Genomic DNA, 23,895 nt, shown 5'->3' with positions numbered 1-23,895 from the left:
GTGCTACTGCTGGGCTTCCGCACCAACCCTGGAACCAAATGCCCCAGACTTCTGTGATGCAGGATAATTAAACGTCCTTACTGTTTGATCTCCTGCCAGTCAAGCACTCTGGCATTTGGACCCAAAGACTTCTTAATTCTTATAGTCACCTGTCCTTCCCCAGTCCTGCCATGTTTATTCATACTTCTTGACCACTAAGGGTTAACCATTGCATCAGAGGCTAAAATCACTGCAATCCCCAAAAGGACTTGGTAAAAATCAGCAAGAAAACAATTTAGTACACAGTGCAATTCCGGAGTTTTAAACAGCTCTGGTATTAAGCATGGCTCTTAATGCCAGGGGCACAAATCAAAACAAATAAATGCACAGGCATCTCGGAGGCGGAGGGTGGGGGGAATAACACACTGCAAGAACAGTTGAATTCACTTTTTTTACCAATAGTTTTTTTCTGTTTTGGGCTACACTTACATAAACCTTCCAGAAACAGAGAACAATACACTTCTAAGAAAATAAGAGAAAGAAGTATCTTCAACTTTTGCCACTCAAAAGTGGGGTCTACCAGAATCATAAGCATCACTGGGGTTCCCCCAAGAAATGCAGGCTCTTGGGTCCCACCCCAGACTTGCTGAAATCAGCATCGGCATCATAGCAAGACCCCTAGCTGATCTGATGCACAGAGAAGGTGCAGAAGCACTGCTCAAGAGTACGGTCTCCCTAGCAGGGCACGATTCAGTATGACTGGATGATCTCAAAGCAATGTCAACTCCACGGCTCCCCTCTTTTACCTCTTAGACGCAGAACACACTGGTAGTGGAGACACAGTAGCAGAAAAAAAGCGTTTATGTGTGCACATTCATGTATTTTAGGACACGGTAAATAGGAGTGCAATACTAAAAACACAAATCATGCCCCACAAAGAACTCACCCAGTGATCCTCAAGGGTGTCTAATGTGTCAAACAGGACAAACAAATCCACATACGTGGCACACCCCAATTTTAAAATCTTTTTTTAAAATACAGGAAGATAATTTATGATCACAATACTTCTGAACAGTCCATCAGTAGCAGCTGCTCAATAGAGACGCCAGGGCACAGAGGAGATAGGCTGTGGCTAAGTATCATTCTCGGCACAAGATGTTTGGAACACCATTCCCTTCTCAACCTCTGACGTGCAATTGTGTAGCGTGATATTATCATTAAAGTGATAACCTTGAATCTGCTCGTCTTTTCAGCAAATGATATACACGTTGGCATCTCATCCACTATTAGTGATCAATTACTCACACACTACTTCATTACAGATTGGGACACAACACCTGTCCCGCTCAGGAGGAAGGCTGACATCCCAAGAGGAACCAGACAGAACCAGAACGAGTTCTCTGAAACCCTCATTCTCTACCCAATCTCCTCTCCCCTAATCAGACTCCCACTTTTTCAGTTCTATTTATTCCTTCATGTAAACAAAAGGTGTTCAATGGCCTTCTTTGGCTCCATAGGCTACAACCCCCAACCACAACATGGCGTCTAGGCATCCACTGACAGAAAACACAATCTGCCATATTTCCAGAGTCTGCCCCCTGGAGTCACTTTTCAACTGCTCTGAACAAATCCATGTTTACCATCTGTGAATGAGGGAGAGGTAGTCCTGACCTTATATGAAACATCAGAGAATGACAATTTCACAGCCTTTTCTGACAACAAAAGAAGAAATCAGAAGACACCATATTTTTATTCCCTAAAGGTAGAGTTTCACCTTTCAAAATAAAAGAAACACAAAGAAGCAAACCTTCCCATGGCTGGCCTCACATGTGGGTACACTCTTAAAAGTGCCATTGACAGGTTTCCTTCAAATGTGTTAAATTTTAACTTACAAAAGGAGAAGTTCTTAGCACTTGTTTGTACTTTGTACATGGAATCGATATACATTCATGATATGATAGACAAATAACAAGAAAACTTCAACAGAATTCTTGGTAAAAATGTTGAGGCTACACAAGCTGCCACTCACTCCCTAATTCCTCATTCTCCCCATTCTCACACTCAGGACGATAAGCCTTTAAAAGGACAAAATGATATCAATTCACATTTGGTTCACAGTTCAGTTGGCTAATGTAATCAATTAGCTAAAGCGTGAAGAACAACACTAGTCTAAGACGACAGCAAACCACCGATCATGTGCCCAACTACGTCAGAGCCACAGCAGGTGAATATCCAGTGACCAGTGAAGCCAGAGGCCACACCTGGTGGGGCACCAGCAGAAGGCAGGGGGCTGGGGAGGCTGGAGCAGTAATCCAGACCAGCTGTGCTGAAGGAACCAGGCAAGGGGCAGCTGTCTCAAGTCATTGATGGGCATGACCAAGAACTCACTAGTGGTCAACTTTCTATCACAAGTGGTAATTATGGTGAACAAAAGAAAACCACAGATAATCCCCAAATCTCAAATCCATTCTTCCCTGACTCCCCAGTGGGGACGGGGTATCTGTAAAGATGCTCTGGTGAAACTAGTAACAGGACACATCACTTGGCTTACTCTCCCCTCCATGCCCAAGACCATCCTCTGATATGAATGCTTTCAAACAGGATGGAGAATTTCTCTAGTGACTGAGGTTAATGAAGGGCCACTCAAACATTCTGATGTAAGACAGGTCCTGGAGAAAGTCTTGTCAAACTTTCGCATTCGGTAGATGAAAAAAAAATGATCCCGAGGGTCAAGAACTGTCAAAAGGCATAGAGTTAAGAGGCAGGAGTAGGGGGAGCCCAATGGTAAGGAAATGAGCCAAGGACTGAAAGAGAAGTCAAGAGATCTGAGACTGGCTTTTATGACCTTCAAAATGACCTTCAAGGAGTCCACAATGGCTTAGCAGTCCTCAATCCCCTCCTCTCTAAGACCTACTCTGCTGAACTGAAAAAGCCGTTGTACCGAGAGCACTAGGTAAACATATTACACAGGTACTATCATTTCCCAAACCAAAGGCAGGCTCTGGAAGTCAACAGGGGCTCCTGGCTGCCCATATCTGCCAAGACGGGCACAAGCAACTTAGATCAAATATTAATAAGTCTAAATTTCCAATGCAATATTCATATACCTGCAGGTGCTCTTTTTCACATAAATCTCCACTTGACGAGCTCTCATATCAGAAGCGTTCAATAAACCAGAATGACCCATCTGTACACTTTACAAGAGACGGTCCCTGTGGGAGATGATTAAAATAGCACAATTCCAGTTGCCACAAGTATTTAAACAATTTACATCATTTCTACAAAGTTTTGAGGATTACTGAGGCTAATACAATCTTCAAAGATTCTGTATATTTTTAAGTCTGCAATAAAGAAAACCTCACATTTAAATCTCTTAACACTGAAGAGTCACTGAAATATGAGGATCATGCATTAAACTCTGTTGCTCAGTATTCTTTTAATCTAAATTTACTAAATAGTCATATTTTCATGAACTTACTCAGCAACTATTTACTGTGCTCTAAGTGCCATTTCCAGTTTTAAACCCTGCCTTCATGGACCTGGTCTATAAGTTGGGACAGTAGTGGAAGGGGAGGTAAATACAGTTAATCAACAAAATTACGAAATGCAATACAATACACAGCAGTGCTTCTCAGACTAGTGTGCATCAGAATCACCTGTGCGCTCTTCAAATACAGATTGCTTGGCTCTACTTCCCAAGCTTTAGATTCAGCAGGTGCAGGGAGGAAGAGCACAAGAATCTGCATTTTTATCAAGTTCCTAAGGTGATGGTGGCACTGCTGGTCTAAGACCATACCTCAAAAACACTAACACAGGGTACACTGATGTATGCCATAAAGAAAAACAGACCAGGGCATAGGGGGTATGGGGTAGAGGAGGCTACACAGGATGGCCTTGGAAGCCTCAGTGATGTGACATTTGAGCTAAGTTCTAAAGAAGGTACTGAAATGACTATTCCAGATGGAGCAGCCAACGCAAAGGTCCTGAGGCAGGAGCATGCATGGCAAGGATACCAGTTTGCCTAGAATGGAGTGAGGGAGAAGATGAAGAGATGGGATCAACAAGATAATGTTAGGGAACAGATCTTGTAAGGCCAGGTGGGCCACCATAATATTGTTTACTTCACTCTGAGATGGGAAGGCACTGGAAGGCTTCAAGTAAAGGCATGACACAAGCCGACTGAGTTTGACAGCATCCCTCTGGCTGCCACATAGAGAACAGAGGGGACAAGGGCAGAAGAGGACCTCTCAGAAGACCACCACAATAACCCAGGCAAGAGCTGAAGGTGGCCTAGAGCACGAGGACAGCAGGGGAGGCAGTGAGACGTGGTTAATGAGAGGATTTGCTGACAGAATGGGTATGAGAGAAAGAGAAGGACCAGGGAATACCAATTCCTGGCCTATTCTGTGCAAGGACAGAGCTGCCATTAAAAGAAGCAAGGAAAACTGTGAGAAGGGCATTCTGTTAGTGGGCATGCGGGTTATAGTTTTTCTGTATTAAATTATACCAGCTTTAGAGTTACAAGGAAACTTGAGAATCCAAGCACCTCATTTTATAGGTGATACAAACTATGGCCAGCAAGACTTGGCTAGGGGCACAGATTATCAGTGACTTGAAAAGCTAGATAATCTTCCACTCCTGTGTCTTCAAGTGTATTCCTTGTAATCAAGTGTTAAATTTACATTCCAAAGTATAAATGTGTTACCTATTCAAATTTCCTAAAAATCTCTAACCTATGGTATGATACATGTAGTAACTTATATTACTAATCAAAAACACCTTTTCCCAAATCATTCCTACTTACCATACACATTTAAAATTTATCCCAGGCACCGGGATGCCTGGGTGGCTCAGTCAGTTAAGCGTCCGACTTCAGCTCAGGTCATGATTTCACAATTTGTGAGGTTCAGGCCCCACATCGGGCTCTGTGCTGACAGCTTGGAGCTCTGAGCCTGGAGCCTACTTTGGATTCTGTGTCTCTCTCTCTCTCTCTCTCTCTCTCTCTCTGTCCCCTCCCCTGCTCATACTCTGTCTCTCTCAAAAATGAATGAACGTTAAAAAAAAAAAAAAAAAAAGATCTATCCCAGGCACCTACATGGCTTAGTTGGTTGAGCATCTGACTTCAGCTCAGGTCATGATCTTGCGGTTCCTGAGTTCAAGTCCCACACTGGGCTCCATGCTGACAGCGGAGCCTGCTTCAGATCCTCTGTCCCCCCTCTCTCTCTGCCCCTCCCTGGCTTGTGTTCACTCTCTCCTGCTCTCAAAAATAAACAAACATGTAAAAAATGTTTAATGAAATACTAAAAAAGACTTCTCCCTATGACAGTCTATTACACTAGACTTGATGTGGCTAACCTAGATTGCCCAGGTATACACATTTCCCTCTGCTTACAAATTTTTGAAATTAAACTTAATAGTTAACTGTTTAATACCTGTTTCACCTGAACGGTAAACTTACGACAGCAGACGAGGTCTCTCTTGCTAAACACCACATCCACTCAGAGGGCTATGCCTACAACAGCAAATATGCAGTAAACATCTGCCAACCAACCACTTCAGGCACATAAAACCCATACGGTTAATGTTCGCCTTTTCTCCAGGGAAGGGCCGTTTTTTTGCCATAACAAATGCAGGCTCTGGGAAGCAGAAAAATAAATGAAGAAATGATCATACGAAGAACGGAGTTGGACTGCTCTGCTTGTATTCTAACAACTCTTGTTTTTCCCAGACCTCAGCAGCTTGTGGTAATATACAAAATGTAATTTAATAATGACACTACAGGCCCGTAAAGGCAGAAAGGGAGAAAGGAAGAGAAGAAGGAAAGAAGGGAAGGTGGGGGGAGGAGGGAAGGAAGAAGGAAGACTAAGTCCCATCTGCCCCATGTCCTCCTAGAATGCTCAAACCTTGAAGCTCAACCTTGTGCCCCATGCAGCTAAATAGGCACACTGGGGAAATATTCCAGCAAGAGCAAAGCAAAGGTATTCCCCTCATTGCATTCACCTCATAAGACTTCCTTACATTGTTGCTCAGGCAACTGCTAGCAGCTGTTAAAGGGTAGGAAGCTGCTTAAAATCTCCCCAAGTATTTCCCATTGATGATAGACAGATGGACTGGAAAACTAGGTTTCCAGAATTGAATGGCATTCTTGCTTCCTGCTAGAGGTTTCACCAAATGTTACCGCTTGATTTGTCAAGATCCCAAAATTCGGAAAGCCACATTAATTTGCTGTCCCTATTTATTTAAACAAACAAAAAAATGAATATATGAAAATTTTGGCATAATTCATTAAACCATAATTCACATAATTATAAACTACCTGAAACTCACAACATACATTGTGGTTCACTATGAAGCACTCTGATACCCTCCAAAGATCTTAATTTGTACTTGGACTCTATTTTCTGACTATGCCAATGCTTTTAATTTGCGTGCTCTGCTTCACCATATTATTCATTTCATTTGTAGCTGGCTAACGCAGAACTTGCCTTAAAGCAGGAAGCAGAAAAGCATGGGCAGACGAGATTGGAAAAACAGGCAGGGCCTTTACATGCCATGTTGGGGAGCTGGGGCTTCATCCCCACAGCAACAGTTTTAATCTTTATGCAAAGGAATGACATGGTCAGATGTGCACTGTGGATTTTCCACTCTGGTGATATGGGGGGATATCAATGGGGTAAAGAAAACGGGAGAGCAAAATGATACGGCAGGTCAGACGGAGAGCCTACAACAGCCTTGCCTCCTAGCCTCCTCCTTGTGATCTTACAATGTCCTAAATAATTAAAGGACCCCACCCCCATTTCAATACAGAAGCAATGTGAGCTAACTAATTCTAAAATGGAATGTGTGTTAATTCCTTTAACCCTCTAGTATTTTTCCATTGTTCAGATATGGAAACTAAGGCGCAAGTGTTTAAATAACTTGGTCACAGGGCTAGGAGGAGTTATGCCAGGATTCAAACCACAGCAGTCTGGTGTCAGAGCCCTGCTCTAGGCCAAGGCACCAAAAATACAATGACACTGTCATTTCCTGATTCAGATGCCTCAGGGACCTTCAGACCTTTCTGATATGTTTTTTAATTTTTTTTAATGTTTATTTTTGATCGAGAGAGAGAGAAAGAGCGTGAGCAGGGGGAGAGGCAGAAAGAGGAGGAGACACAGAACATGAAGCAGGCTACCGGCTGTGAGCTGTCAGCACAGAGCCCGACTCAGGGCTTAAACCCACAAACCATGAGATCATGAGTTGAGCCAAAGTCAGACAGTTAACCTATGGAGCCACCCAGGCATGCCAGACCTTTCTGATATTAATCAGAGGCTGCCTCCCTTGTACACAAGGAGCCCATATTACCTTGCGTGAAGCAGCAGCCCCTCTTAACAAAAGATATACTCCCTCCACCTGTTTCCTCCACCTCCCCATCTAAATGCATTTCACTAGGGCCAAAGAGCACATAAGGAAAACAAAAGAGCCTAGCAGCTATGGGAATAAAAACTCCACCACACACACACACACACACACACACACACACACACACACACACAACTTCCAGCACCACACACACCTTCCTCTGGCTCCTTGAGAATAATACTGGAGTGCTGGAAGCAAGTTAAATCTAGTTGCATGTATTCCTGGCAGAAACGTTAGTCATAGTTGTTTGAGACCCAGAATGAATAAAGTTCAAGATGTACTCAAAGGCTGACTAAGGATATATAATCTTCCTCCCAAAAAACAGAGACATTACCCAAAGTCATACCAATGTCCTTTACTGAAGAACCTAAGGCATACATAAGCTTCACTGGGACAGTCTCAGATACACTGAGATTGATGTAATGATAGATTTCTAGACTTCTGGAGTATGAGGCTGTCTGAGCTCAGTACCAATTTGTTATGAAAAACCAGGGATGGGAAATTCACATTCATACACACACACACACACACTCAGAGTTAAAAGGCAAAAATAAGAAAATGAGCATGAGATCTACCTAATATAATACAGTAGTGTGCTTCTAGAAAGTTCTTCAGAAATCAAATGTTCTGAAATCAACATTTTAATAGTGCATTAAGAGTGGCCAGTATTTAAAAGAATCCTAGGGTAGATACATTTGCAGTGACCACCCCAAAGTGACCTGTTTTGTACGGATTTCTGCTTAGAGCAGTGTCTCGTTAATACCAGACAAACAGGCTTAGTCACTTGCCAGACAAAGCTCTAAGCTCTTCCTGACAATATGACAGAACATCAGACTGGAAAATAAAATGCTAGGCCGTGGGAAGAGCATGACTTTCAAATAGCCACTCCTTTTGTCACATATTGTAGCAAAAACCTTCACATCTATCCAAGTTTATGATCAGGAAATCACATGTTCAGGTTCTCTGAGCACAGAAGATATGAGAAATAAAGCATTTTCTTTTAAACTATGAGGAGGCAGTCCTCAAGTTGTAATTCATTACATCAAACCTGAAGTTTTCCAGTCTCAAAAAGACTCTGGTGTCACTACTACGCTTAATTCAACACCAAACGACACCAAAATGACTGCTTCTCCTATGCCCCAAAACCTTACCAAAGACTTGTGTCTCAACTTAAAGGAGCAGAGAGAGGAAAGGAAAGGTGCAGAATACATTCCCTGGCTTCGAAATGGAATCGTTACACAGAGATGTATAAGAGCTAGTGATCGCTATTGGTCTTCCATCTAAACCTGAGATCAGCTGGGAATGCAAGCTGGTGTAGCCACTGTGGAAAACAGTATGGAGGTTCCTCAAAAAACTAAAAACAGAACTACCCTACAACCCAGCAATTGCCCTACTAGGCATTTATCCACGGGATACAGGTGTGCTGTCTCAAAGAGACACATGCACCCCCATGTTTACAGCAGCACTATCAACAATAGCCAAAGTATGGAAAGAGCCCAAATGTCCACCGATGGATCAATGGATAAAGAAGACGTGGTCTATATATACAATGGAGTATTACTCTGCAATCAAAAAGAATGAAATCTTGCCATTTGCAACTAAGTGAAATTAGCCAGAGAAAGACAAAAATCATATGACTTCACTCATATGACTTTAAGAGACAAAACAGATGAACATAAGGGCAGGGAAGCAGAAATAATATAAAAACAGGGACGGGTACAAAACATAAGAGACTCTTAAACATAGAGAATAAACAGAGGATTGCTGGAGGGGTTGTGGGAGGGGGGATGGGCTAAATGGGTAAGGGGCACTAAGGAATCTACTCCTGAAATCATTGTTGCACTATATGCTGACTAATTTGGATGTAAATTTTTAAAAGTAAAAAATAAAATTTTGAAAAAGGAATAAAAAAATAAAAAATAAAAAAATGACACTGAGATCAGTTACACACAGATTTAGGGCTGTCTTCCTGGAAATCCCACAGACATGGGACCACAGCTCTGGAGCCAGACTCCCCACATCTGAAACCTACTTGTGACCTGGGAAACTTGCTTCCCATCTCTCGACCTTAGTTTCTTGTCTGTAAAATGGGCACATTTACAGGCCTGTGGGGAACGAGTCACAGCTCGCTCAGCACAGAGAACCTGGCCTGGCACACGGGAAGTACTTGAGACACATCAGTTACTTATTTTATATCCACAGTCAACAGAAACATAAATAATTTCCAGAGAATTTGTATTTTTACATGGAAAACAAAGCATATTTGCCTTATTCACCACACTTGTTGGTTGTACAAAAAGAGTTTCTCATGGTCTGAACCAGGCACCTTAATGTCCCCTTTTCAAATTAAAAGTTCTAAGAAAGGAAATATATATATGGTAGAAGGAGTTTTTTTTTTTTAAATAAAAATTGTAATGTTTTCTATTACAATAGCACAAATACTTTTTTTAAAAAACAATGCTAGGGGCACCTGGGTGGCTCAGTCGGTTAAAGCGTCCGACTTCAGCTCAGGTCATGATCTCATGGTCTGTGAGTTCGAGCCCCGCATCGGGCTCTGTGCTAACAGCTCAGAGCCTGGAGCCTGCTTCGGATTCTGTGTCTCCCTCTCTCTCTGGTCCTCCCCCTGTTCATGCTCTGTCTCTCTCTGTCTCAAAAATAAATAAATGTTAAAATAAATAAATAAATAAATAAATAAATAAATAAATAAATAAAATAAAATAAAAAACAATGCTCATAATGATACTCTGAAGGTAAACAAACAATACATTCAAAGAAATAAATGCAAACATCCCCCTTGCTTAAATTTTATTTCAAAAAACAGGGCTTAAAGAACATAAAGATATAATAAAGGGAAAGGACACAAACAGCCTAAATAAAAGCAATGTACTATCTCCCCAAATATCCAAATATAATAGGTAGCAACAAAAAGAGAGAGTCTACCTCTTCCACTGCTGTGTCTCTGCTTTCCACTCTCCCACCCACACCCCCTTCACCACCCACTGGATAATGATGCCAGCAAAGATCCCAAAGACTCCTGGTCCCAGAAACCAACTGCCTGGCCAAGAAAGCCAAACTCCTAGAAAACAGGGACAGGCAGCAGTACCCTGCCTGTTCCAAGGAAACATTACAAGTGTTTTTCTTAAAGCAATAACCTTATTTTATAGTTAAAACCAGAAAAAAATTAAAGTACTATAGGAATTGAATTCAATGTTGTGCTCAGGTTAGAGAATGTGGAAAAAATGAAAATACGAATTCCAGAAAGCCACAGCCCCAGAGATGTAGAAACTGCACAATTTAAATGCCTGTCTGCACACGATTATACATCCAGGAGATGGCGATTTCTCAGTTGGTCTGACACAAGCATGAAGTCACGCACACAAAAGGGATACCAAGGGGAGTCCAGAAAGGCTGTACACAATGTCTTCGCTATGCTTGCCAGGCACTGTTCCAAGCAGTTTATGCGCGGGATCATTTAATCCTACAACTACCCAGGTAGTGGTGGCTTTCTGCATGTGACCTTCTGAACCCAGCAGCCCCCACAGGGCAAGTGCCTACAGGGTCACACTCAGCACTACCACCCACAGCGGGGGGGAAAAACCCAAGGCCCAAGAGGGAGAGAAAAAGTCAGGAAACCTTACTTCAGGGGATCCCAAGTGAGAAAAAGAAAAGGCCAATATGCTACAGAAGGCCCGGAGAAAGAGCTCAGGTCACCAATCTGACAAGAAGAATAGAGGAAGTGATTGGCACAGTGCCAAGTGGCAGAATAAGGCAAGGGCTGACCTCCTTTCGCATTTCAAAGGCCGTTCACTGCTATTCTGACCCTCTCAGTGAGAAATGATCATTTCATCACCAAAGAGAGAAAATTAGTTGTACTTCCTTATCAGCTTAGAGCAAGATTAATGACAAGTTAACTTCCAAGTTCCATTATTAATAAGCATTAGCTTTTTATAACTCATAAAAGCCCCTAAGAGCTGAACCCCTTGCAAGACTAATTTGAGGTACATGTGATCTCCAGGCGGTGCCAGGGAGATGGGCGCAAGCCTGCTGGTCCCAGGAACAGCAGGAGTGGCAGGGACATGAAGAAGAGCAGAAGTACGACGGCAGCTGCTATGTGCCTCTCGTGTGCCAGCCACTGCTAAGATCTCTGCGTGTAAGGAGCCTCATTTGATTTCACACACACAAAAAAAGGCGAGGGGGGTTATATTTGTATCCCTCTTTTAAGGAAACAGAATCTTAAAGAAGGTGTGTAGCTTGACCAAGGTCACAAGGTGACCCGGGAATTTCAACCATGCCAGTTCATCCCAGACCTTGTACCCTTGAGTACCCTGGGCTGAGACCGCCTGAACAGATGTTTTCTGTTGTCACTTGTTTCGTTGAAGTTTTTTGTTTTGTTTTGCTTTGTTTTTGTTTTGTTTTTTCCTAAATGCCTCTGGCCTGTGGGGTAGGAGCCTCTCTCTAGAGTGAGGACAAGATGTGTACTTATAAGGCACTAACTTAGATGGCTCAAGAACAGAATTTGGTGTTAATAATAAAGGCCACCAAAGTAGGAAGGGGGAAGAGACATGAATCAAGAATGGCCTGAAACTGATCATGGTGGGTACACGAGGTTCTTCCTACTCTTCTCTACTTTAGGCTACGTATGAAAATTTTTATAATAAAAGGCTTAAAAAATGACTTTCACTTATTGACAGTTTATGAAGTCATTTCCTTTCATTGGTTTTACCAGGTCATACTTGTTCACACAGTTCAGAATTCAAAATGTTATAAAAGGTATGCACTATACAAGTCCCCCTCCCCATTATCCTTCCGTTTCTTTGTACAAAGATATAGAGGTATTTCTCCCCATTTCCCTCACAAAAGGTGACACAGTATATGCATTCTATTTCACCTTGCTGTATTCACTTAACTATGTAGCCTGGCGACACTTTTTTTCACGTCAATGTATACATTCTCCATTGCAGCTTGTGGGGGTCCCATAATGTAGATCTACCATGTAGCATATTTAATCGGGACACCTAAGTTGTTTTTAATCTATTGCAATCACAAACAGTGCTCTAATAAATAAGCTTATAATGTGTACTCCTGTCTACTGCCCTATTTTCTTGGTTGTACTATGCATTTCTCACATTTATTTAACTACTGCAACAACTGTTATCAGCAGGAGTAGATCCAAGTTTCATGGGATGTGAAGCTTACACAACTGGGAAGACCCTCTTTAAGATAAACAACACAAAATTAAAAATATGAAATTAGGTGTAAGTGTGTCTATTTCTTTCAAAGTAAAAATTCATACCAATTCACTGGTGTCCTAAAGATTAAGGTCATTTCTTCTGGAACAGTTTCAGACAACTGAACAAAAAATGCCTACATAAGAATACCCCCTGATGGTCTAGAACACCTCTCCAACTAAAACACTCCATCTCCACCTAGAACACTCTGCAACTCCCAGAAACACACTGCACTCACAGGGCCCTGAAGCTTAAGTTTCAATAGGTACAGGGTGCCTAGGTGGCTCAATCAGTTAAGCGTCCAACTCTCGGTTGTGGGTCAGGTCGTGACCTCGCAGTTTGTGAGTTCAAGTACAACGTCGGGCTCTGTGCTAATAGTGCAGAGCTGCTTGGAATTCTCTGTCTCTCCCTGTCTCTCTGTCCCTCCCCTGCTCGTGCTATCTCAAAATAAACTCAAAAATATCCTTTACACCTGCAAAGGATATCTGTGTCTCCTTGAATGATTGGCATTATCATCACCATCTCACAGATGAGGAAACTGAGGCTCAGCGATGCCAACAGCCTGCCCCACACTGCACAGTGGGTACTAAACGAAGGCCTGTTTTGATTCCAAGGCCTTTGTGTTTAACTGATATACAGAGTGCCTACACAGTGGTCTTAAGCCAACGACTAATAATATTTGACTAAACTTATCTTTTCAAAGAGAGGACTAATAAAAGCTAACACTTGCAGTATTAGTTCTTCAGGGAAGAAACATTTGATTTGAAACAAATTCTCCATTTCCCTTTTGTATTTTCAAAATCTCTATTCTCTCCTTTAAAAGAAAATAAATAAAAGCCCCCGTGAATATACCCAACTAAATACAGAGCCCAAGGTCAGCACTGTGCTTGTCACACAAGTCAGGCATCACCTGACAGGTTCTCTGGCACCTAGAGAGGGACAAACAATGAATCAAAGAGATGACTCAAGGCTTATCCTTTGTGTTGGGGGTGTGTTTGTTTTCTGCTGAGCTCTCCTGTTTCTAATAATACCCCAGATCCTCGCATTTGTCTAGAAACTAGACTAGAACCAAGGACTGTGATCAACTCTGCTCTAATAACTTGATGTAGAAAGAACCTAACCCTAAATACTAGAAAAGAGGCTTCTTCCACTCCAACTCAAAAAGCAGCAGGCTGGACTGATTAAATATTTGGGGCAAACTTCAGCACTCAACAGCAGAAGCTACATCAGTGATTCTCACCAAGCGTGTCGCTGGGACGTGTTGCTAATAACATTCAATGCCTGCAAGCCAGAGGGCTGGGCTGAATACCCTGCAATGATGACAGGGACAGTTCGGTACAGGTAAGGGCTGTCCAGCCACAAATGCAAAAAGCAGTGATGGCTGAGAGGACTGAGGAGACAGGCCTTCATGGATGGGAGGGAGACACGAGTCAATACAGACATGGAGACACTTTACCCCAGACCTTTCGGGTTACTCTGGTGCAATAACAGAATGATAAGGTCTGCACACAGAGGGCACTTGTCTAGTGTACGCACTCTACCGACGTGTACTGCACCTGCGTGCCTACTGTCACGGACAGCCATGCAGGGTCACACTGAAGACCACAATAACCCACAGACTTTGAGAGTTCACCGTGCTTTCGGCACCGCTTCAGAAATAGAAGCGTTTAAATTAATCGAAGGGTACAAGGTTCTAAACTTTCAAACTCATCAAAAAAACTCTCAAAACTGCTTTTCTTGCAGTTAGATAAATACCACCTTTATTCAACCTGAAATTTAGCAAAAATGAAATTGAAAGCAAAATTGCCTCTATCAAAAGGCTAGGTTCTAAAATAACATTATTTACAGGATGATTTAACAACAACTTAACCAAAACAACAGGAAAACATGTTCTGCCTCAGACCCAAATGTTCTCTAACAGGGCAGCCCAGATACATGCTTAATATAGATCACACGCATTCATTTGTTCATTCATTCATTCATTATTTATTTATTTGCAATGATTCTACATTCCTCGAAACTGGAACACTTCTGTCAGAAGAATTTTTATTTTTATCAGCGTTACCTGCTATTTGTACGGAACCATCCTCACCCAGAAGAATATTACCAGCTTTCAAATCCCTATTAGAAAAAAATGAAGAATGAATTATGGAATATAGACATTATATTGCATCAATTCACTCAGAGATTTAAAAACAATCATATAATGTAGCTGTTTAAAGTAATTATCATTTTATAAATATTAAAATTATATCACAGATTTAAAAAGCTACAGGGAGAAACGGCGATTTTATAGTTTGCTCCTGGGGGGTGGTTAGGATTTTAGTAACAAATATTTTATGTGAAATCATTATCCAAATTTAATTAAATCACGAGTGAGTACATTCTTTATGTTGTAGAGTTGGAGATCGCCCATTAACTCACCATACTATCTTTTCTCAAGAATTAAAGCTGATAATTCTATGTAAAGCTGTTCTACTTCCACTTAAATTTGTCTGTGGAACAATTCCAAATTAATCCCAGCAGCCTCTTAAACAATGGATTGGATCAGCCTCTCCCCTGGAGAGATACTGATTATAAATCCCAATTATAACATTCTATAATATATTTCTTCATTATATAGAAGTCTTAACACTTAAAAAGAAAAATAACAACTTACAAGTTTGAAACCTAAGGTCATGTTTTTTTCTAATTACCAAAAGACATGGCAGATATCCTTAAATATATGGCCCACATATAGCGCAAGGTAGGGGAATTACAATACCAGCATTACTAATAAATGGTTATTTACTCACAGCTATTCCTAGGGGCCCAAGTAATACTAACTCTTTTGAAACATCAAACACTCCTATTCTAGGCTGTTTGGCTATTTAAAGAATTAGCATTTTATGTCACAAAAGAAGATGAAGTTAGCTACCCCCCCCTCTTTCCTCACACCACCATGCCAAAAATAATGAACATATTACAACATTTGGAACAGTTTTGCCTGTATTAGATAGTTAGAGATGCTATCCTGTTCAATTAAGCATACTTCAAGAGTAGTATTGTTAATTTTTTTTAGTGAGTTCACTAGGTACTTTTTTATATTCTGCTTTTATTTCAGTGAAAATGGATAAAGCAATGCTAAGGATACTAATATATTTCATCAAAATTTATTCTCTTGGGGCACCTGAGGGGCTCAGTCGGTTAACCACCGATTTTGGCTCAGGTCATGATCCCCCAGTTCATGGGGTCGAGCCCTGTGTCGGGACTCTGTGCTGAGAGCTCAGAGCCTGGAGCCTGCTTCAGATTCTATGTCTCCCTCTCTCTCTTTCTCTCTCTGCGCCTCCCCCACTCATGCTCTGTCTCTCTCAAAAATAAACATTGAAAATAATTTTTTAATTTATTCTCGTTTCTTTAAGTACTTTTTTCACAACTATTTGGCCTAGCTCAGAAATAATGTTGATACCTACCAGCAATATGTTTTCCTTAACAGTCTTTACAAACCAGAGCTGAATATACAAATGGCTGAATTTAAACATCTCTGCAGAAGTCATACCTGTGAATCTGACCATTTCTGTGTAGATAGTCTAAGCCTTCCAAAACCTCTTTAAGAATTGTTGCTATTATTGCCTCTTCCAGAACTCCATTCTTGTGTTCCCCTCGGTTAACAATGTACTTTATGATATCCAACATGGAACCTAGGTGGAGAGACAGAAGAATCGAAACATCTGCGTAAGCACAAGCACCTTCATTACCTTTCTAGCTTGGGCTCCACTATTTAGAAAATTGAATGGAAATGTCAAAATACGTTTGTTTATTTGACGCAATTGCTCCCAAGGCACACAAACAATTGCATGGCAGCACGTGACCAGAAACACAAGATCCAAGTTTGCAAGAGCACTTTCAGCATAAGAATAACTCTGGGTCAGGATGCAAAAAACTGTTCACGGTCACTCCAGGGTTAGTCCTTTCTCCCACACATGCACAGTTGGTTACAGACTCAAAAGGGGATTCAAGATGTCCGAACTGAAAAAAAAGAGGAGGCGGTGGCCAGGGGAACAGACCGCAATGAACTGAGAGCCAGAAGCACAGTCTCCCTGAACATCTAGGACACAGGTAGGAGGGGAGAAAAAAAAAAAAGTATATTGCCTCCAGACCCCTGCTGATAACCAGAATATTCCTTTCTGTGACTCTGGGCAATCTTTATTTTTGTTTACTTGATCCATAATGTACTGACTTTTATAATGAAATAAATATACGGTACTTTGTTACCACGAACAGATTAGGATCCCTGGCATTCTGAGTTCATGTTTCAACACATACTAATTAATATTCCAAACCTCCCGGTCATTTTAAAAGCCCTAATTACCTGGGGGTTCAACATTTCTGAAGAGTTAACAAATGGCTTACCTCAGGACCTGAATCTGGCTCTAGGCGCTCTATGATTAACTGGGAGTACTGAGTTTCCACATCAGGTATTACCACACCAGACTAGCTGCCTGCCCCTCATTAAGAGATTTCATATGATAAAATATTATAAAAGAAAACAAATACATATTTCCCCCTCAGAGAAACAAAACATCTATTTATTCATTGAATCTTAAATTCTTTAGTAGTTTTGAAAACAATACTTCCACAACTGCTTCATTTTCATATTATAAGTATATACCAGGTAAGGCACGTATGTATGCATTTCTGGCTTGCTAAAAGAAAAATGAGCAATAGTCCACATCGGCCCAGGTTTCTCTGACCTGTGGAAACCTGTTTAAAACTCGTTCTTCTTACCTAAAGCCCAGGCAGACTAAGTTGGATTCTTTTAAAAAGACAATGAAATTTTCTATCCAGTCTTCAGGCAACGGGATACGGGACATTGTTAAGCTAATCAAAGGTTAATTGGGATCAAAATAAAGACAGGAAGTAAAATTCTCAGTTTGAGCAGTGTTTCTGGGGCTGCCTAGGGTCCCAGGTCACCAGAACCTCGATCCCTGCAACAAGAGATTGGGTGAAGGGTCGTCTTACTGACAAAGCACCAGCCTCGGCAGAGACAAGGAGCAATGCCCACACTCAAACCCTGCAGTCTGGCTCCAGCAGGCTGCCTTTTTCTTTCTTCTTTCATTTCTTTCTTTTCATGTTTAATTAAAACCCGAAGTAGGCACTCAAGGAAACAATGACTAATAGGATTGACAAGACTGGGAACAGAACCTAACTCAGCTCTCCCAGGCTCCCCACTGAGACCCGCGCAAGTGGACCCAAAGCAATCACAGCATATTTGTCCTGTCAGCTCTGGGCCTCTGCTTGATCCAAGAGAGTTTCTTTACAACAACAACAACAAAAATGAAGATGCCTCCCACAATTCTGCCTTCACTGGAACCAGGTCTACAGGTTAAAACGGGCTCTACAATATAAATTCAGCTATACTGGTTCTGGCTTCATCCAGGCAGTGCAAAATGTCTTCCTCTGCTCCTAAACGACACTTCACGTCTGGAAAAGATATAAAGAGTGATACATGTGGGAATGCTGGGTGTTACAAAGAAAATCACTGGGGCTTTCTAAGCTTAAATTTTCATGTCTGTAAAATGAAGGTGATAATTCCTGTGGTGTAGCACAGCTTTTAAGTCAACAGGTCCTACTGCCACAAATTCCGGTGCTCACAGCTACTGTGTATGTGACCTTGGGCAAGCTGCCCGACTCTCTTAAGTTTTGGGGAACTTTCTGAAGAGCAGGGACAGTGACACTAGCCATTCAAAGATGCTGTCCAGATTAAATGAAATAAGGTAAGTAAATTGCCTTGAGCAGAATCTAGCCACAGAGTAAGTGTTCAATAAAGTTAATGGCTACCATTATCATTCTCTATCAACTAGTGATGCTAAGAGATTAAAAGAAAAAATACAGCAATGTAAAAGTGCCTTATAAGTTAAACTGTCAATGACTTTTATAACTTCATTGACCTGAGGCCAGAGTGAAAGTTACTTTGCCTCTTCAAATGCAAACACAGGATGAAAATAGTGCCACTTCCGATCAACACTGCAAGCAAATAATTTAGCATGCACAGAGTTTCTCTCCATTTCAACTGAAACAAGATTTACTGAGTACCCACTGGGTGTCAGGTTCAATAAGGGAGAAGTCCATTAGACCATGCTCTCCTCATCAAGTCCACAATCTAATCTAAATCTGTACTGTCCAATATCATAGCCACTAGCCATCTGTGGTTATTTAAATATAAGCTAGTTAAAAATGAATAGAAATCCAGTTCCTCCAGAAATTCAGTAACACCAGCCACATGTCAAGTATTTAAGAGCCACATGTACCTAGTAGAAACTGGAGAGCACAGTTATAGAACATTTCCATCATCACAGAACTTTTAATGAACGGCACTGAGGTAATTCACTATATTACAATGTGTTAAGGACTTGAATAATATTAAAAACAGAGTTTAAACAGGAAGGACTGGTTAACTTTTGTGTTGCAGAGAGGACGTGACCTCTTAGGACTTTGGCATGTGGAGAAGGAAGGACAGACATCTAGGGCTGAGGAGCAGCACAGGGGAGACATCGGGGTGCAGAGGTATTTAGAGAGCCTCACCTACACCAAGAAGGCTGGGCAGAAGAGGACACGGATATTCTAGGAAGTTTAGCCATATTATGAAAGCTTTTCAATACCAACGTGAAGAAATCTGGGCTTTATTCTCTAGGTAAATAATAAACCAAGCAAAACTTTAAATACAAGAGTAAGGGGACCAAATGTAAAGTTGTATGCAATGTTACGGCTTGCACAAAAGACAAAAGAACACACACACACACACACACACACACACACACACACAAGCAAACAATAACAAAACCCACTTACCTCCACTTAGTAATTTCATGACCAGCCAAAGTTCATCTTTTACCACAAAAGAGGTGTAATAGGTCACTACGTTGGGATGGCTGCACTGACTCATGGCTTGAATTTCTTTCTATAAAAAGAACAAAACGTGACATAGTCTCACGGGGTAAAAATCGGGAAGCAAAACACACTGAGCACACCTAGGCACTTTTCCTACTTAAAAACATACGTGGGGGGCTGCTTAAACCATTAGTTCAAAGAAGCTGCATGAGAACTAAGTCATTCATCCAATTATCAACTTGCTGGAATTCAGAAAGGCCTCTTTAGGAGACCACAGAGCCCTGTGGACCGGTCCCAGGACACAGAAACCTCAGGGAGCATATCACCCAGATCACTCCCTACTCAGTAGCAGAGAGCCCCATCACACATGACTGAGTGCCTCCTGCCTGCAAGGAAGGCTGCGATAGAGAAAGAAAAGGCTGAGTGAGTCATTAGGGGACCTGGGTCCTACTGCCAAGCCTCAACTCTGGCGGGTCTTAGATCCTCCCTCATCCAAAACTGTTTCTGCTTCTCAGGACTGCTGTGATGGTAAATGAGCAAATACCCATTAAGATGCTAGAACATAATTTCCCAAATTCTATTTCATGGTAGATAGTTTATCAAGAAAAAAAAGGGGTGGGCAGGCTAGTGGAATAAGCTGAAGAAACATCAGATCCTACATCTCACTCTAAAAGGGTTATAGGGAACATTATTACTGTCAAAGACTCTGAGAATTCCTGCAGTAGATAAGTTGTTTTAGTTGAATCCACATGAACAATGCAGTTAAATAATGCTTTGTGGGTCACAATTTAGGAAACACTACTACTATAGAGGAAAATAAGTTTCATATAGAGACACAAAACAATAAAGTTTTGAAATCAAATAGGCAACTTCAATAAACCACATTTTCCTGCAATACTTAAGTTCCCATTGGTTTTGGTGTATTGTCTTAAGTTATTGCCAGATAACTCCTATAAAGCTTCAGTCTCCAAAGGCAAGGGAAATAAAATCAAAAATGGAACTATTGGGACCTCATCAAGATAAAAAGCTTCTGTACTGCAAAAGAAACAATCAACAAAACTAAAAGGCAACCAACAGAATGGGAAAAGATATTTGCAAATGACATATCAGATAAAGGGTTAGTATCCAAAATCTATAAAGAACTTACCTAACTCAACACCCAAAAAACAAATAAATCCAGTGAAGAAATGGACAGAAGACATAAATAGACACTTTTCCCAAGAAGACACCCAGATGGCTAACCAACACATGAAAAGATGCTCAACATCACTCATCATGAGAGAAATACAAATCAAAACCACACTGAGATACCAGCTCGCATCAGTCAGAGTGGCTAAAATTAACAACTCAGGAAACAACAGATGCTGGCAAGGATGTGGAGAAACAGGAACCCTCTTGCACTGTTGGTGGGAATGCAAACTGGTGCAGCCGCTCTGGAAAACAGCATGGAGGTTCCTCAAAAAATTAAAAATAGAAGTACTCTACAACCCAGCAATAGCACTACTAAGAATTTATCCAAAGGATACAGGAGTGCTGATTCATAGGGGTACCTGTACCCCAATGTTTATAGCAGCGCTTTCAATAATAACCAAATTAAGGAAAGAGCCTAAATGTCCATCAACTGATCAATGAATAAAGATGTGGTTTATATATACAATGGAATACTACTTGGCAATGAGAAAGAATGAAATCCTGCCACTTGCAGCAATGTGGATGGAACTAGAGGGTATTATGCTGAGTGATATAAGTCAGTCGGGGAAAGACAGATATCATATGTTTTCACTCATATGTGGAACTTGAGAAACTTAACAGAAGACAAAGGGGGAAGAGAAGGGGAAAAAATAGTTACAGAGAGGCAAATCATAGAAGACTCTTAAATACAGAGAATAAACAGAGGGTTGATGGTGGGGCGGGGTGGGAGAGGGGAAAATGGGTGATGGGCATTGAGAAGGGCACTTGTTGGGATGAGCACTGGGTGTTGTATGTAAGCGATGAATCATGGGAATGTACCCCCAAAACCAAGAGCACACTTTACACACTGTGCGTTAGACAACTCGACAATAAATTACATTAAAATGAAAAAAGAAGAAAGAAAAAAAAAACACTAGAAAAAAAACAAAATAAAATAAAACTTCAGTTAACCCTCAATCAAGGGTATCAGACTAGTGTAACTCCCTCTCAAGGTGCCGTCCAAAAGCCACAAAAAATAACGTAAGTCATCAAAGAAACCTTATACATGCTATGATGTATTTATGATGAAAGAAAAGTGCATTTATGCATCGTATAAATATTTTCAATAGTAATGAGCATCTAGTTAACTCTGAATTAATTTTAAATCACCCAGCCGAAAGATTCCAAATGGGGATGCAATCCTTGCACATCCAGTACTACTTAATCCTCAAAGTGCCAAGACCCTATTTCTCAGAATACTGGACCAAAACACTATGACATGTAACACACATATATACCTTAGTTTATATGTTTATATAAGTGTTTTTTACCAAGGATAAACATAGAAAAAAATCACTAATTTCTCCATTTTCATTATATAACAACACTTTCCATTGCTCATTTCCTTCATCCATTTAACTAATTACAGGTTTTCTAAATCTGACACTTTTCAATTCAGCTACTCCTGTCCTTTGAACAAGATCTGAAACCTGAGGTCCAGTTTCCATCTGTTTCTGGTGTTGGGTTTTGATATCACGAGATGCCGCTGAAGGAGAAATGCAACACTGCACAGGCCATTCCTACCTTAAGTCACTAGCACCTGTTCACTGTGGGGACGGACGGCTCACTTGGAAGGCGTGCAGCATCAGGTAGGGTCCGGTATACACACAGATGCCCCCCGCTGCTCACAGAAAGGAGAATGATGTTTCTTGAAAGTGTGGGTGCTCCACATTCTCATCATTTCACATTTAATGCAAATGAATGCTTATCTAGCTTTCTAACTCCAAACTTTTAAATCATTAATCTAAATGAACAATAAACAACCAATGCCCATATGAAAGGAAATTCTTCTGCACTGAAGCAATACTGGGCCAAACTCTGGAAAAACCCGTTTTCTTGCACTTTCCATTTAGATGGGCAGTATCACTTCCTACCCAGAGTATCAGGTTCTCCAACACTGCAGTGAGCAAACTATTTGTGTTGGGGGTGGGGGCATGCATACATGCATGGGTATATGCGTGTGTATGTGTGTGTGTGTATGTGTGAAAGAGAAAGGGAGGGAGGCAGGGAGGGAGAGAAAGTAGGGGGGAGAGGGAGAAAAGGGAACAGGGGGAGATGTACAGAGGGAGGGAGAGAGAGAAAAACTCTTTAACCTGTGGATATAACTTACCAAGTTCTAGTCCTTCAAAATTTTGGGTCTTAGAGGTACCAGATGGACATTTAAAGGTCCTGAAGATTTGGGGGCACCTGGGTGGTTCAGTCGGTTCAGCATGTGACTCTGCTTTTCAGCTCAGGTCATAATCCTAGGGTCATAGGATCAAGTCCTGAGTCAGGCTCTGCAATGAGCATGGAACCTGTTTGGGATTCTCTCTCTCTCTGCCTCTGTCCCTCTCCTGCTCTTTCTCTCTCTCTAAAATAAAAAAAATAATAATAATAAAATATAAAGGTCCTGAGGATTTAAAAGAAAGAGGCAGGGAGAGGGACATAGATACTGCCCCTAGTAATACACCCCTGGACCAACACGAAGGCAGATGGAGGCAAAGACAGAAAACCTCAGAGCAGACTTACCATCAGTCTGACCACTCATAACCTCACATCCTTCCTTGCAGCCTCACAGTTCCTCTTCACTGCTTCGCTAGGGTTCCATACCCCCACTCCTACATCATGCAATTTCCTACACAAGCCATTCCATGTAGCAGAGCCTCTAATACTTAAAGACATGGGAAAACCTGCCTTAGGGAGAAACAACAGTCACTTAGCCTCAGCGTATGACCTGTGCTATCACTGAGCCTCCATGATAAGTATTTCCACAAGCAGTGCAGAAATACACTCACAGAAGAACAAATGAGGTGTTCTACCTGCCTATCCAACATTATTTCAGTTTATACGTAAGCCTTGTATTTAGTTGCCTTCTAGAGAGATGCAAAATTTTATATTTATATATTTGTATTTTTGCTATGGTCTGAATGTTTGTGCCCACCCCCTGAATTCATAAGCTGATGGCCTCAGGAAAGGGGGTCTTTGAGAGGTGACCGGGTCTTGCGGATGGAACCCTCATGAATGAGATTTGTGCCAGTATAAGAGACCCCAAAGAGCTAGCCTGCCCCTTCTGCCACAGGAAGCAGTGAGAAGTCTGTGACCTGGAAGAAGGCTCCCACTCGACCATCTCAGCACCTTGACCTTGGACCTCCAGCCTCCAGAACTGTGAGAAGTAAATTACTGTTGTTTGTAAGCCACCAAATCTGTG

At 41.4% G+C, this 23,895-nt stretch overlaps 1 protein-coding gene across 2 annotated transcripts in view; it reads right to left on the bottom strand.

Moving 5' to 3' along the window:
- Positions 1-23,895, bottom strand: part of STK39 (serine/threonine kinase 39) — a 310,507-nt gene that overhangs the window by 214,890 nt on the left and 71,722 nt on the right. For both annotated transcript variants that reach the window (XM_019458489.2, XM_019458511.2), the window contains exons 3-5: positions 19,440-19,548; positions 16,147-16,288; positions 14,674-14,729 (exon numbers count right to left, since the gene is read on the bottom strand). In XM_019458489.2, the coding sequence (XP_019314034.1) occupies positions 14,674-14,729; positions 16,147-16,288; positions 19,440-19,548 (307 nt within the window). The remainder of the gene's footprint in view (positions 1-14,673; positions 14,730-16,146; positions 16,289-19,439; positions 19,549-23,895) is intronic.

Source organism: Panthera pardus, unplaced genomic scaffold (assembly GCF_024362965.1).
Source record: "Panthera pardus isolate Hobbes unplaced genomic scaffold, ASM2436296v1 HiC_scaffold_10, whole genome shotgun sequence".
In the NCBI taxonomy this organism is placed as follows: Eukaryota; Metazoa; Chordata; class Mammalia; order Carnivora; family Felidae; genus Panthera; species Panthera pardus.
This window is presented reverse-complemented; position numbering and strand designations above follow the sequence as displayed.